Genomic DNA, 17,220 nt, shown 5'->3' on the forward strand with positions numbered 1-17,220 from the left:
GCGGCTGACCATATCGGCACCACAGATAAGACTACACAGTGTGACTGAGCTCTTATCAGAGCTTGTGCTTCGATATGGCGGCTGACCATAGCGGCACCACAGATAACACTGCACAGTGTGACAGAGCTCTTATCAGAGCTTGTGCTTCGCTATGGCGGCTGACCGTAGTGGCACCACAGATAAGAGCTCAGTCACACGGTGCAGTGTTATCTGTGGTGCCACTACGGTCAGCCGCCATAGCGAAGCACAAGCTCTGATAAGAGCTCAGTCACACGGTGCAGTGTTATCAGAGCTTGTGCTTCGATATGGCGGCTGACCATAGCGGCACCACAGATAATACTGCACCGTGTGACTGAGCTCTTATCAGAGCTTGTGCTTCGATATGACGGCTGACCATAGCGGCACCACAGATAACACTGCACCGTGTGACTGAGCTCTTATCAGAGCTTGTGCTTTGATATGGCGGCTAACCATAGTGGCACCACAGATAACACTGCACAGTGTGACTGAGCTCTTATCAGAGCTTGTGCTTCGATATGGCGGCTGACCATAGCGGTACCACAGATAACACTGCATCGTGTGACTGAGCTCTTATCAGAGCTTGTGCTTTGATATGGCGGCTGACCATAGCGGCACCACAAATATCACTGCACCGTGTGACTGAGCTCTTATCAGAGCTTGTGCTTCGATATTGCGGCTGACCATAGCGACACCACAGATTAGAGTGCACCGTGTGATTGAGCTCTTATCAGAGCTTGTGCTTCGATATGGCGGCTGACCATAGCGGCACCACAGATAACACTGCACCGTGTGACTGAGCTCTTATCAGAGCTTGTGCTTCGATATGGCGGCTGACCATAGTGGCACCACAGATAACACTGCACCGTGTGACTGAGCTCTTATCAGAGCTTGTGCTTCGATATGGCGGCTGACCATAGCGGCACCACAGATAACACTGCACCGTGTGACTGAGCTCTTATCAGAGCTTGTGCTTCGATATGGCGGCTGACCATAGCGGCACCACAGATAACACTGCACAGTGTGACTGAGCTCTTATCAGAGCTTGTGCTTCGATATGGCGGCTGACCATAGCGGCACCACAGATAACACTGCACCGTGTGACTGAGCTCTTATCAGAGCTTGTGCTTCGATATGGCGGCTGACCATAGCGGCACCACAGATAACACTGCACAGTGTGACTGAGCTCTTATCAGAGCTTGTGCTTCGATATGGCGGCTGACCATAGTGGCACCACAGATAACACTGCACCGTGTGACTGAGCTCTTATCAGAGCTTGTGCTTCGATATGGCGGCTGACCATAGCGGCACCACAGATAACACTGCACCGTGTGACTGAGCTCTTATCAGAGCTTGTGCTTCGATATGGCGGCTGACAATAGCGGCACCACAGATAAGAGCTCAGTTACACTGTGCAGTGTTATCAGAGCTTGTGCTTCGATATGGCGGCTGACCATAGAGGCACCACAGATAAGAGCTCAGTCACACGGTGCAGTGTTATCAGAGCTTGTGCTTCGATATGGCGGCTGACCATAGCGGCACCACAGATAACACTGCACCGTGTGACTGAGCTCTTATTAGAGCTTGTGCTTCGATATGGCGGCTGACCATAGCGGCACCACAGATAACACTGCACCGTGTGACTGAGCTCTTATCAGAGCTTGTGCTTCGATATGGCGGCTGACCATAGCGGCACCACAGATAACACTGCACCGTGTGACTGAGCTCTTATCAGAGCTTGTGCTTCGATATGGCGGCTGACCATAGCGGCACCACAGATAAGAGCTCAGTCACACTGTGCAGTGTTATCAGAGCTTGTGCTTCGATATGGCGGCTGACCATAGAGGCACCACAGATAAGAGCTCAGTCACACGGTGCAGTGTTATCAGAGCTTGTGCTTCGATATGGCGGCTGACCATAGCGGCACCACAGATAACACTGCACCGTGTGACTGAGCTCTTATTAGAGCTTGTGCTTCGATATGGCGGCTGACCATAGCGGCACCACAGATAACACTGCACCGTGTGACTGAGCTCTTATCAGAGCTTGTGCTTCGATATGGCGGCTGACCATAGCGGCACCACAGATAACACTGCACCGTGTGACTGAGCTCTTATCAGAGCTTGTGCTTCGATATGGCGGCTGACCATAGCGGCACCACAGATAACACTTCACCGTGTGACTGAGCTCTTATCAGAGCTTGTGCTTCGATATGACGCCAGACAGCATGGAGACGTGACAGGGCCAAATAAAAAAGGGAAATGTGAGACGAGAAAGAAGCATCAGCAGGATGTGTTCGGCAGCTCCTCGCACGCAGCTTCCTGCACCGAAAAGACGGGAAAAGCTCTGGGGAAGCAGCGACGTTACGGGCAGGAAGTTGTGCCATATCTTCTACCAGCTGTCAGGATTTCCCAAAATGATGCACGGCCAAAAATAGTGACTGCGGCAGCTGCATAAAGCTCTGCGGACAGCACGGGCCTGATCTGGAACATGGAATAGCCCAGAGCATGAAATAGTGAGGAGCTGACCTGCTGATCCAGAACATGAAATAGGCAGGAGCCGACCTGCTGATCTAGAACATGGAATAGTCCAGAACATGAAATAGTGAGGAGCTGACCTGCTGATGCAGAACATGAAATAGGCAGGAGTCGACCTGCTGATCTAGAACATGGAATAGTCCAGAACATGAAATAGGCAGGAGCTGGCCTGCTGATCCAGAACATGGAATAGACAGGAACCGACGGCTGATCTAGAACATGGAATAGTCCAGAACATGAAATAGGCAGGAGCTGGCCTGCTGATCCAGAACATGGAATAGGCAGGAACCGACTGCTGATCTAGAACAGGGAATAGTCCAGAACATGAAATAGGCAGGAGCCGACCTGCTGATCTAGAACATGAAATAGTCCAGAACATGAAATAGGCAGGAGCTGACCTGTTGATCCAGAACATGGAATAGGCAGGAGCCGACCTGCTGCTCTAGAACATGGAATAGTCCAGAACATGAAATAGGCATGAGCCGACCTGCTGATCTAGAACATGGAATAGTCCAGAACATGAAATAGGCAGGAGCTGATCTACAACATGGAATAGCCCAGAACATAAAATAGGCAGGAGCTGACCTGCTGATCTAGAACATGGAATAGGCAGGAGCCGAGCTGCTGATCCAGGACATGGAATAGGCAGGAGCCGAGCTGCTGATCCAGAACATGGAAAAGGCAGGAGCCGACCTGCTGATCCAGAACATGGAATAGGCAGGAGCCGACCTGCTGATCCAGAACATGGAATAGGCAGGAGCTGACCTGCTGATCCAGAACATGGAATAGGCAGGAGCCGACCTGCTGATCCAGAACATGGAATAGGCAGGAGCTGACCTGCTGATCCAGAACATGGAATAGGCAGGAGCTGACCTGCTGATCCAGAACACACAATGGTCCGGAGCTGATCCAGAACATATATGTGATGCGAGTCACGGCAGTAAATATATATACTACTTACTGTAAGTAAAGGGAGGTCAAACAATTCAAGGTCAGGTCCAGGAAATGGTGCAGTACGACAAAGGGAAGTCAGAGACAAAGTCCAATACACGAGCCGAGGTCAGGAAAGCCAGAGAGACAAAAAAGTTTACAGGGAGCAGGCACAAGAGAAGTCAGATCAGAAGCAAAGGGTCTGAGTCTGGGAAGAGAATAAAGTCAAGCTGGGTCAGACACAGAGCGCAGAGGGATCAATGTTCCACAGGCAAAGTAACAAAACCACAGAAACGGAGTGGAAATCATGACAATATAAAAACCAGGAGCTGATGCAGAACATGGAATAGTCAGGAGCTGACGTGGTGATACAGAACATATAATGGCCCAAGGCTGATCCAGCACATGGAGCCGAGCTGCTGATCCAGAACACATGGATCAGCATGGAGAGTCTCCTTTCAAATTGTATAAAGCATAACCTTTATAGAATCATAGAATCGTAGAGTTGGAAGGGACCTCCTGGGCCATCTGGTCCAACCCCCTGCTCAAAGCAGGATTCGCTAAATCATCCCAGTTAGATGTCTGTCCAGCCTCTGTTTGAAGACTTCCATTGAAGTATTATAAAAGTATTGCAACCCCGGACAAACAAAACACCATGAAGAAAGCGCTCGTGCCGAACCAGTGCTCATTAGAATAATGGTTTGGTGCTGCCTCTCCGTAGAGTTCTGCCAGATCTATCGGTAACCAGATCCAAAATGACAGGAGCTTAGTAAATGTAAGAGAAGAGGGGGAACTCAGTCCTGTATAGGTCCTGCCCTTACAAGGCCGGTACCCAAGTATGATCTGCTCCGGACATCCCACCATGTATGTGTCAATAGTTATCTTCCCAACACGTTTCTTCCCCAGCGAGGGGGATTCATCAGGGGAACACAGAGAATGGGTGAGGTCCAATTGTAGCAGCAACGATTACGTGCAACAACCATGCTAAAGCGGGGGACCCTGGCAGCACGCTTCACATAGGAGATTCATGCCCTAGCGAGCCTGATCCTTTTGCACTGTGGCACTTGTTACTGGACATTCCTCAGCCCATATATAGTCCCATGAGTTGGCACATGAATGATATTCCTTGTTGTACCTGGCTCGCCAGCTCTTTTGTGTTTACAAGCACCGTGTGGTTTAGCAGCACATGGGTTTTGCTTCGGTATATACATATTGGCCGTGTGCATTTGTGAGATACTTTATGCAGATTTTGGGGCATTATTTTATTATATACTTTTGTGTGCTCCATTAGATTTATTCCGCTACATACTGATTTTTAAAGGGATACTTACCTAGTAAAATAAATTACTTATATCACCCCCTAGCACCTTGTGTTTGTGGCACATTTTTTTGTAGGATTATATTGTTTTTTGTGCTTGACTAGTTATTTATTTCTATATAATTGGTACATCTTTTAATCCAGAATGTGTAATAGCCCACAGACGTGCTGCTGATCCAGAACATGTAATAGCCCAGAGCTGACCCGCAGATCCAGAACATGTAATAGCCCACAGACGTGCTGCTGATCCAGAACATGTAATAGCCCGGAGCTGACCCGCTAATACAGAACATGTAATAGCCCACAGATGTGCTGCTGATCCAGAACATGTAAAAGCCCACAGACGTGCTGCTGATCCAGAACATGTAATAGCCCGGAGCTGACTCGCTGATCCAGAACATGTAATAGCCCGGAGATGATCCACTAATCCAGAACATGTAATAGCCCGGAGCTGACCCGCTAATACAGAACATGTAATAGCCCACAGACGTGCTGATGATCCAGAACATGTAATAGCCCACAGACGTGCTGCTGATCCAGAACATGTAATAGCCCACAGACGTGCTGCTGATCCAGAACATGTAATAGCCCGGAGCTGACCCGCTGATCCAGAACATGTAATAGCCCACAGACGTGCTGCTGATCCAGAACATGTAATAGCCCGGAGCTGACCCGCTAATACAGAACATGTAATAGCCCACAGATGTGCTGCTGATCCAGAACATGTAAAAGCCCACAGACGTGCTGCTGATCCAGAACATGTAATAGCCCGGAGCTGACTCGCTGATCCAGAACATGTAATAGCCCGGAGATGATCCACTAATCCAGAACATGTAATAGCCCGGAGCTGACCCGCTAATACAGAACATGTAATAGCCCACAGATGTGCTGCTGATCCAGAACATGTAAAAGCCCACAGACGTGCTGCTGATCCAGAACATGTAATAGCCCGGAGCTGACCCGCTGATCCAGAACATGTAATAGCCCACAGACGTGCTGCTGATCCAGAACATGTAATAGCCCAGAGCTGACCCGCTGATCCAGAACATGTAATAGCTCACAGACGTGCTGCTGATTCAGAACATTTAATAGCCAGGAGCTGACCTCACCATCCAGAACATGTAATAGCCAGGAACTGACCCACTGATCCAGAACATGTAATAGCCCACAGACGTGCTGCTGAACCAGAACATGTAATAGCCCAGAGCTGACCCGCTGATCCAGAACATGTAATAGCCCACAGACGTGCTGCTGATTCAGAACATGTAATAGCCAGGAGCTGACCTCACCATCCAGAACATGTAATAGCCAGGAACTGACCCACTGATCCAGAACATGTAATAGCCCACAGATGTGCTGCTGATCCAGAACATGTAATAGCCCGGAGCTGACCCGCTTATCCAGAACATGTAATAGCCCACAGATGTGCTGCTGATCCAGAACATGTAAAAGCCTGGAGCTGACTCGCTGATCCAGAACATGTAATAGCCCACAGACGTGCTGCTGATCCAGAACATGTAATAGCCCGGAGCTGACTCGCTGATCCAGAACATGTAATAGCCCGGAGATGATCCACTAATCCAGAATATGTAATAGCCCAGAGCTGACCCGCTAATACAGAACATGTAATAGCCCACAGACGTGCTGATGATCCAGAACATGTAATAGCCCACAGACGTGCTGCTGATCCAGAACATGTAATAGCCCGGAGCTGACCCGCTGATCCAGAACATGTAATAGCCCACAGACGTGCTGCTGATCCAGAACATGTAATAGCCCAGAGCTGACCCGCTGATCCAGAACATGTAATAGCTCACAGACGTGCTGCTGATTCAGAACATTTAATAGCCAGGAGCTGACCTCACCATCCAGAACATGTAATAGCCAGGAACTGACCCACTGATCCAGAACATGTAATAGCCCACAGACGTGCTGCTGAACCAGAACATGTAATAGCCCAGAGCTGACCCGCTGATCCAGAACATGTAATAGCCCACAGACGTGCTGCTGATTCAGAACATGTAATAGCCAGGAGCTGACCTCACCATCCAGAACATGTAATAGCCAGGAACTGACCCACTGATCCAGAACATGTAATAGCCCACAGACGTGCTGCTGATCCAGAACATGTAATAGCCCGGAGCTTACCCGCTTATCCAGAACATGTAATAGCCCACAGATGTGCTGCTGATCCAGAACATGTAAAAGCCTGGAGCTGACCCACTGATCCAGAATATATAATAGCACACAGACATGCTGCAGATCCAGAACATGTAATAGCCCGGAGCTGACCCACTGATCCAGAACATGTAATAGCCCACAGACGTGCTGCTGATCCAGAACATGTAATAGCCCGGAGCTGACCCGTTGATCCAGAACATGTAATAGCCCACAGACGTGCTGCAGGTCCAGAACATGTAATAGCCCACAGACGTGCTGCTGATCCAGAACATGTAATAGCCCGGAGCTGACCCACTGATCCAGAACATGTAATAGCCCACAGATGTGCTGCTGATCCAGAACATGTAAAAGCCTGGAGCTGACCCACTGATCCAGAATATGTAATAGCACACAGACATGCTGCAGATCCAGAACATGTAATAGCCCGGAGCTGACCCGCTGATCCAGAACGTGTAATAGCCCACAGATGTGCTGCTGATCCAGAACATATAATAGCCAGGAGCTGACCTCACCATCCAGAACATGTAATAGCCTGGAGCTGACCCACTGATCCAGAATATGTAATAGCACACAGACATGCTGCAGATCCAGAACATGTAATAGCCCGGATGTCACCGGCTGATCCAGAACATGTAATAGTCCAGAGCTGACCTGCTGATCCAGAACATGTAATAGCCCAGAGCTGACCCGCTGATCCAGAACATGTAATAGCCCACAGACGTGCTGCAGATCCAGAACATGTAATAGCCCAGAGCTCACCCGCTGATCCAGAACATGTAATAGCCCGGAGCTGACCCGCTGATCCAGAACATGTAATAGCCCGGAGCTGACCTTACCATCCAGAACATGTAATAGCCCGGAGCTGACCCACTGATCCAGAATATGTAATAGCACACAGACATGCTGCAGATCCAGAATATGTAATAGCCCGGAGGTCACCCGCTGATCCAGAACATGTAATAGTCCAGAGCTGACCTGCTGATCCAGAACATGTAATAGCCCGGAGCTGACCCGCTGATCCAGAACATGTAATAGCCCACAGACGTGCTGCTGATCCAGAACATGTAATAGCCCGGAGCTGACCTTACCATCCAGAACATGTAATAGCCCGGAGCTGACCCACTGATCCAGAATATGTAATAGCCCACAGACGTGCTGCAGATCCAGAACATGTAATAGCCCAGAGCTCACCCGCTGATCCAGAACATGTAATAGCCCGGAGTTGACCCGCTGATCCAGAACATGTAATAGCCCGGAGCTGACACACTGATCCAGAACATGTAATATCCCACAGACATGCCGCTGATCCAGAATATTTAATAGCCCAGAGCTGACCTTACCATCCAGAACATGTAATAACACCGAGCTGATCCAATGATCCAGAATATGTAATAGCCCACAGAAGTGCTGCAGATCCAGAACATGTAATAGCCCGGAGCTCACCCGCTGATCCAGAGCATGCAATAGCCCGGAGCTGACCCGCTGATCCAGAACATGTAATAGCCCGGAGCTGACCCGCTGATGCAGAACATGTAATAGCTCACAGACGTGCTGCTGATCCAGAACATATAATAGCCCGGAGCTCACCCGCTGATCCAGAAGGTGTAATAGCCCACAGACGTGCTGCTGATCCAGAACATGTAATAGCCAGGAGCTGACCCGCTGATCCAGAACATGTCATAGCCCGGAGCTGACCCGCTGATCCAGAACATGTCATAGCCCACAGACGTGCTGCTGATCCAGAACATGTAATAGCCAGGAGCTGACCCGCTGATCCAGAACATGTAATAGCCCGGAGCTGACCCGCTGATCCAGAACGTGTAATAGCCCACAGACGTGCTGCTGATACAGAACATGTAAAAGCCCGGAGCTGACCTCACCATCCAGAACATTTCAGACCTTACAGAACGCTCTAACTCTATGATCTAGAGCAGGGGTCAGACAGTAGGTCCAGGGGCCTATGAGGCCTTCACCTATGGTCCTTGAACAGGTCACCAGTGCCCCTTAAAGAAATCCTTCCAGAGCAGGAGCTCAGTGTGTCAGCGCAGTGCTTCAATGCAGTTTGCCGGAGCAGTTTGTCGGAGTCGTGTGTGGGTGAAGTGTGTCAGCGTCGGGTAACAGAGCAGGGTGTCAGCGCGGTTAGTTGGAGCAGTGTGTCAGAACAGTGTGTTGGAGCAGTGTGCTGGAGCCGTGTGTCGGTGCAGTGTATCAGGGCAGTGTGTCGGAGCAGAGTGTCGGAGCCTTGTGTGGGTGCAGTGTATCAGTGCAGCATGTCAGGGCAGTGTGTCGGAGCCTTGTGTGGGTGCAGTGTGAGCGCTGTGTTTCAGGGTAGTGTGTCGGAACAGTGTGTTGGATCAGAGTGACGGAGCCGTGTGTGGGTGCAGTGTATCAGCGCCGCATGTCAGGGAAGTGTGTCAGAGCGATGTGTGGGTGTAGTGTATCAGCGCAGCATGTCAGGGCAATGTGTCGGAGCGATGTGTGGGTGCAGTGTATCAGCGCAGCATGTCAGGGCAATGTGTCGGAGTGATGTGTGAGTGCAGTGTATCAGCGCAGCATGTCAGGGCAATGTGTCGGAGTGATGTGTGAGTGCAGTGTATCAGCGCAGCATGTCAGGGCAATGTGTCAGAGCGATGTGTGGGCGTAGTGTATCGGCGCAGCATGTCAGGGCAGTGTGTCGGAGCGATGTATGGGTGCAGTGTATCAGCGCAGTGTGTCAGGGCAATGTGTCGGAGCGATGTGTGGGTGTAGTGTATCAGCGCAGCATGTCAGGGCAGTGTGTCGGAGCCATGTGTGGGTGTAGTGTATCAGCACAGCATGTCAGGGCAGTGTGTCGGAGCCGTGTGTGGGTGTAGTGTATCAGCGCAGCATGTCAGGGTAGTGTGTCGGAGCCGTGTGTGGGTGTAGTGTAACAGCGCAGCATGTCAGGGCAGTGTGTCGGAGCCATGTGTGGGTGTAGTGTAGCAGCGCAGCATGTCAGGGCAGTGTGTCAGAGCCATGTGTGGGTGTAGCGTATCAGCACAGCATGTCAGGGCAGTGTGTCGGAGCCGTGTGTGGGTGTAGTGTATCAGCGCAGCATGTTAGGGCAGTGTGTCGGAGCCATGTGTGGGTGTAAAGTATCAGCGCAGCATGTCAGGGCAGTGTGTCGGAGCCATGTGTGGGTGTAGTGTATCAGCGTAGCATGTCGGGGCAGTGTGTCGGAGCCATGTGTGGCTGTAGTGTATCAGCGCAGCATGTCGGGGCAGTGTGTCGGAGCCATGTGGGGGTGTAGTGTATCAGCGCAGCGTGTAAGGGCAGTGTGTGGGAGCCATGTGTGGGTGTAGTGTATCAGCACAGCGTGTCAGGGCTGTGTGTCGGAGCGATGTGTGGGTGTAGTGTATCAGCGCAGCGTGTCAGGGCAGTGTGTCGGAGCGATGTGTGGGTGTAGTGTATCAACGCAGCATGTCAGGGCAGTGTGTCGGAGCGATGTGTGGGTGTAGTGTATCAGCGCAGCATGTCAGGGCAGTGTGTCAGAGCCATGTGTGGGTGTAGTGTATCAGCGCAGCGCGTCAGGGCAGTGTGTCAGAGCGATGTGTGGGTGTAGTGTATCAGCGCAGCATGTCAGGGCAGTGTGTCGGAGCGACGTGTGGGTGCAGTGTATCAGCGCAGCATGTCAGGGCAGTGTGTCAGAGCGATGTGTGGGTGTAGTGTATCAGCGCAGCGTGTCAGGGCAGTTTGTCGGAGCGATGTGTGGGTGTAGTGTATCAGCTCAGCATGTCAGGGCAGTGTGTCGGAGCCATATATGGGTGTAGTGTATCAGCGCAGAATTTCAGGGCAGTGTGTCGGAGCGACGTGTGGGTGCAGTGTATCAGCGCAGCGTGTCAGGGCAGTGTGTCAGAGCGATGTGTGGGTGTAGTATATCAGCGCAGTATGTCAGGGCAATGTGTCGGAGCGATGTGTGGGTGTAGTGTATCAGCGCAACATGTCAGGGCAGTGTGTCGGAGCGATGTGTGGGTGTAGTGTATCAGCGCAGCGTGTCGGAGCCATGTGTGGGTGCAGTGTATCAGCGCAGCGTGTCGGGGCAGTGTGTCGGAGCCACGTGTGGGTGCAGTGTATCCCCCATACAGAGACCACCGGAAAAAGAAAGATGACAGAACGAGGAAAGATCTGGTGTCACCACGCCGTCCCTCATACAGAGACCACCAGAAAAACAGTAATGACAAAGCGAGAAAAGATCTGGTGTCACCACTCCGTCCTCCCCCATACAGAGACCACCATAAAAAGAGCGATGACAGAACGAGGAAAGATCTGATGTCACCACCCCGTCCCCCATACAGAGACCACCATAAAAAGAGCGATGACAGAACGAGGAAACATCTGGTGTCACCACCCCGTCCCCCATACAGAGACCACCATAAAAAGATTGATGACAGAACGAGAAAAGATCTGGTGTCACCACCCCGTCCCCAATACAGAGACCACCATAAAAAGAGAGATAACAGAATGAGGAAGGATCTGGTGTCACCACTCCGTCCTCCCCCATACAGAGACCACCATAAAAAGAGCGATGACAGAACGAGGAAAGATCTGGTGTCACCACCCCGTCCCCCACACAGAGACCACCATAAAAAGAGCGATGACAGAACGAGAAAAGATATGGTGTCACCACCACGTCCCCCATACAGAGACCACCGGAAAAAGAGAGATGACAGAATGAGAAAAGATCTGGTGTCACCACCCCGTCCCCCATACAGAGACCACCAGAAAAAGAGAGATGACAGAACGAGGAAAGATCTGGTGTCACCACCCCGTCCCCCATACAGAGACCACCAGAAAAAGAGAGATGACAGAACGAGGAAAGATCTGGTGTCACCACCCCGTCCCCCATACAGAGACCACCAGGAAAACAGTAATGACAAAACGAGAAAAGATCTGGTGTCACCACCCCGTCCCCCATACAGAGACCACCATAAAAAGAGCGATGACAGAACGAGAAAAGATCTGGTGTCACCACCCCGTCCCCCATACAGAGACCACCATAAAAAGAGCGATGACAGAACGAGAAAAGATCTGGTGTCACCACCCCGTCCCCCATACAGAGACCACCATAAAAAGAGCGATGACAGAACGAGAAAAGATCTGGTGTCACCACCCCGTCCCACATACAGAGAACACCAGAAAAACAGTAATGACAAAACGAGAAAAGATCTGGTGTCATCACCCCATCCCCCATACAGAGACCACCAGAAAAAGAGAGAGGACAGAACGAGAAAAGATCTGGTGTCACCACCCCGTCCAATATAGAGACCACCAGAAAAAGAGAGATGACAGAACGAGGAAAGATCTGGTGCCACCGACCCGTCCCCCATACGAGGGCCACCAGAAAAAGAGTAATGACAAAACGAGAAAAGATCTGGTGTCACCACCCCGTCCCCCATACAGAGACCACCAGAAAAAGAGCGATGACAGAACGAGAAAAAATCTGGTGTCACCACCCCGTCCCCCATACAGAGACCACCAGAAAAAGATTGATGACAGAACGAGAAAAGATCTGGTGTCACCACCCCGTCCCCCATACAGAGACCACCAGAAAAAGAGATGACAGAACGAGAAAAGATCTGGTGTCACCACCCCGTCCCCCATACAGAGACCACCAGAAAAAGAGAGATGACAGAACGAGAAAAGATCTGGTGTCACCACTCCGTCCTCCCCCATACAGAGACCACCATAAAAAGAGCGATGACAGAACGAGGAAAGATCTGGTGTCATCACCCCGTCCCCCACACAGAGACCACCAGAAAAAGAGAGATGACAGAACGAGAAAAGATCTGGTGTCACCACCCCGTCCCCCACACAGAGACCACCAGAAAAAGAGAGATAACAGAACGAGGAAACATCTGGTGTCACCACCCCGTCCCCCATACAGAGACCACCATAAAAAGAGCGATGACAGAACGAGAAAAGATCTGGTGTCACCACCCCGTCCCACATACAGAGAACACCAGAAAAACAGTAATGACAAAACGAGAAAAGATCTGGTGTCATCACCCCGTCCCCCATACAGAGACCACCAGAAAAAGAGAGAGGACAGAACGAGAAAAGATCTGGTGTCACCACCCCGTCCCCCATACAGAGACCACCATAAAAAGAGCGATGACAGAATGAGGAAAGATCTGGTGTCATCACCCTGTCCCCCATACAGAGACCACCATAAAAAGAGCGATGACAGAACGAGAAAAGATCTGGTGTCACCACCCCGTCCTCCATACAGAGACCACCGGAAAAAGAGAGATGACAGAACGAGAAGATCTGGTGTCACCACCCCGTCCCCCATACAGAGACCACCAGAAAAAGAGAGATGACAGAACGAGAAAAGATCTGGTGTCACCACCCCGTCCCCCATACAGAGACCACCATAAAAAGAGCGATGACAGAACGAGGAAAGATCTGGTGTCAACACCCCGTCCCCCATACAGAGACCACCATAAAAAGAGCGATGACAGAACGAGAAAAGATCTGGTGTCACCACCCCGTCCCCCATACAGAGACCACCATAAAAAGAGCGATGACAGAATGAGGAAAGATCTGGTGTCACCACCCCGTCCCCCATACAGAGACCACCGGAAAAAGAGAGATGACAGAACGAGAAAAGATCTGGTGTCACCACCCCGTCAACCATACAGAGGCCACCAGAAAAAGAGCGATGACAGAACGAGGAATGATCTGGTGTCACCACCCCGTCCCCCATACAGAGACCACCGGAAAAAGAGATGACAGAATGAGGAAAGATCTGGTGTCACCACCCTGTCCCCCATACAGAGACCACCGGAAAAAGAGAGATGACAGAACGAGGAAAGATCTGGTGTCACCACCCCGTCCCCCATACAGAGACCACCAGAAAAAGAGAGATGACAGAACGAGGAAAGATCTGGTGTCACTGCCCCATCCCCCATACAGAGACCACCAGAAAAAGAGAGATGACAGAACGAGGAAAGATCTGGTGTCACCACCCCGTCCCACATACAGAGACCACCAGAAAGAGAGATGACAGAAGGAGAAAAGATCTGGTGTCACCACCCCGTCCCCCATACAGAGACCACCAGAAAGAGAGATGACAGAAGGAGAAAAGATCTGGTGTCACCACCCCGTCCCCCATACAGAGACCACCAGAAAAAGAGCGATGACAGAATGAGAAAAGATCTGGTGTCACCACCCCGTCCAATACAGAGACCACCAGAAAAAGAGAGATGACAGAACGAGAAAAGATCTGGTGTCACCACCCTGTCCACCATACAGAGACCACCAGAAAAAGAGAGATGACAGAACGAGAAAAGATCTGGTGTCACCACCCCGTCCCCCATACAGAGACCACCATAAAAAGAGCGATGACAGAACGAGGAAAGATCTGGTGTCACCACCCCGTCCCCCATACAGAGACCACCATAAAAAGAGCGATGAAAGAACGAGAAAAGATCTGGTGTCACCACCCCGTCCCCCATACAGAGACCACCATAAAAAGAGCGATGACAGAACGAGGAAAGATCTGGTGTCACCACCCCGTCCTCCATACAGAGACCACCGGAAAAAGAGAGATGACAGCACGAGAAAAGATCTGGTGTCACCACCCCGTCCCCCATACAGAGACCACCAGAAAAAGAGAGATGACAGAACGAGGAAAGATCTGGTGTCACCACCCCGTCCCCCATACAGAGACCACCAGAAAAACAGTAATGACAAAACGAGAAAAGATCTGGTGTCACTACCCCGTCCCCCATACAGAGACCACCGGAAAAAGAGAGATGACAGAACAAGAAAAGATCTGGTGTCACCACCCCGTCCCCCATACAGAGACCACCAGAAAAAGAGAGATGACAGAACAAGAAAAGATCTGGTGTCACCACCCCGTCAACCATACAGAGGCCACCAGAAAAAGAGCGATGACAGAACGAGGAATGATCTGGTGTGACCACCCCATCCCCCATACAGAGACCACCGGAAAAAGAGATGACAGAATGAGGAAAGATCTGGTGTCACTGCCCCGTCCCCCATACAGAGACCACCAGAAAAAGAGAGATGACAGAACGAGGAAAGATGTTGTGTCACCCCCCCGTCACCCAACCATATGAGGACCACTCACATTCAGGACATATTCCTCTAATCCAGAACTCTGTGTGTAAGAAACCCCCCCAACACCGACGGCGGTGGGAGACAGCAACAAGCCTCAACACCGTGGAGATGTACACGAGCCAAATGTGGGACACTCCCTTCTCCTGAGCAACGTGCAAGTGTCCGGGACACAAATCTGTAATCCAGAACGTGATATATGGGACACAAACCTCTCATCTAGAATGCGATATCCAGGACACACACCTCTAATCTGGAACGTGATATCCAGGACACAAACCTTCAATCCAGAAGGCGATATTGGGAACACAAAGCTCTAATCCAGAACGCGATAATCGAGACACAAACCACTGATCCAGAACACAATTTCCGTGACATGCTCTGGTTACCGTGAGCTATGAGTACACTATGGCCGGCATATAACCTGTTAGGACCCAGTGCACATTACACCGCAGGTCTCATTTGTCGTTCCTTTTCCAGGACCCCCTGTGGCCCCCAGTAGCTGAGAACATGAATGTGCCAAAGCTGCCCGTGGCCAGCCCCCGGGGGATGCACACAGACCTGTCTGCAGACCTTTCTCTAGAATGCCTCTGGCCACATCTCCCAATTCTTTGCCGTATCCACTGGATCAGCTCTAGAATGTGATGTTGCAGTCTGGAGCCGGATGGCGCTAGATTCTGCAGCTCTCACCTGCCTGTCCGCAATCTGCACATCGCGAGTTCTCCGGGAGCTGCAGCAGTTCCTGCACCGACATCCTGAGGGACTAATGATGGCTCATGATTGTGCGAGGACCCATGTAGGGGCAGCTGCCAGCACCGAGCCCTGGGTGCAAGTGATCAGGGACAAGGAAGTTTCTCCCTGCTGCAGGCTCCACGCCTCTGTCAGCAGCTTCCCTATTTCTAGGTCAGTGACAAGGTATTCACAATCCAGAGAGAGAAGAGCTAGAAAAGCGAACCCTGTGTTGCACCGGATCTGGGAAGAGGTCTCCAAAAATGCCAGAATGTCCATAACTCGTCAATATCAGCCTCCAAATAGGCCAGAATGTCTATAACTCGTCAATATCAGCCTCCAAAAAGGCCAGAATGTCTATAACTCGTCAATATCAGCCTCCAAAAAGGCCAGAATGTCTATAACTCGTCAATATCAACCTCCAAAAAAGCCAGAATGTCTATAACTCGTCAATATCAGCCCTATCAACCTCCAAAATAGCCAGAATGTCCATAACTCATCAATATCAGCCTCCAAAAAGGCCAGAATGTCTATAACTCGTGAATATCAGCCTCCAAAAAGGCCACAATGTCTATAACTCGTCAATATCAACCTCCAAAAAAGCCAGAATGTCTATAACTCATCAATATCAGCCTCCAAAATAGTCAGAATGTCCATAACTCATCAATATCAGCCTCCAAAATAGTCAGAATGTCCATAACTCATCAATATCAGCCTCCAAAATAGTCAGAATGTCCATAACTCATCAATATCAGCCTCCAAAAAGGCCAGAATGTCTATAACTCCTCCATATCAACCTCTAAAAAGGCCAGAATGTCCATAACTCATCAATCTCAGCCTCCAAAAAAGGCAGAATGTCCATAACTCATCAATATCTATCTCCAAAAAAGCTAGAATGTCCACAACTCGTCAATATCAGCGCAATCAACCTCCAAAATAGCCAGAACGTCCATAACTCATCGATATCAGCCTCCAAAAAAGCCAGAATGTCCATAACTCATCAATATCAACCTCCGAAAAAGCCAGAATGTCAACAACTCATAAATATCAACCTCCGAAAAAGCCAGAATGTCCACAACTCGTCAATATCAGCTTCGGAAAAAAACAGAATGACCACAACTCAACAATAACGGCCTCAGTAAAATCCAGAATGTCCACAACTCATCAATGTCAGCCTCCAAAAAGGCCAGACTGTCAATAACTCATCAATATTCCGATCAGAGTCGCAGGTCTGTCTGACAGCAGTCTGGCTGAATAAGTATGTCTCCGGTTGCAACATCATAATCCATATTTGCTGACCCCCCCCTTCACTCTGTACTTCTCAATCATTTCTGGTATGTTTTTTTTTCCTCTTCCTGCATTCCTTGATGCTAACACACATTTGGCTTTATCTGTCCAGTTGGATCT

At 50.3% G+C, this 17,220-nt stretch overlaps 1 protein-coding gene across 1 annotated transcript in view; it reads right to left on the reverse strand.

Annotated features, from left to right (window-relative positions):
* Positions 1 to 15,935, reverse strand: part of ADAP2 (ArfGAP with dual PH domains 2) — an 84,768-nt gene extending 68,833 nt beyond the window's left edge. The window contains exon 1 of the mRNA XM_073563822.1: positions 15,775 to 15,935. Within this exon, the coding sequence (XP_073419923.1) occupies positions 15,775 to 15,838 (64 nt within the window). The 5' untranslated portion in view covers positions 15,839 to 15,935. The remainder of the gene's footprint in view (positions 1 to 15,774) is intronic.
* Positions 15,936 to 17,220: the final 1,285 nt, after the last annotated feature.

The sequence above is a fragment of the Dendrobates tinctorius genome, unplaced genomic scaffold, assembly GCF_039654945.1.
Source record: "Dendrobates tinctorius isolate UK_male_01 unplaced genomic scaffold, ASM3965494v1 ptg000399l, whole genome shotgun sequence".
NCBI lineage: Eukaryota > Metazoa > Chordata > Amphibia > Anura > Dendrobatidae > Dendrobates > Dendrobates tinctorius.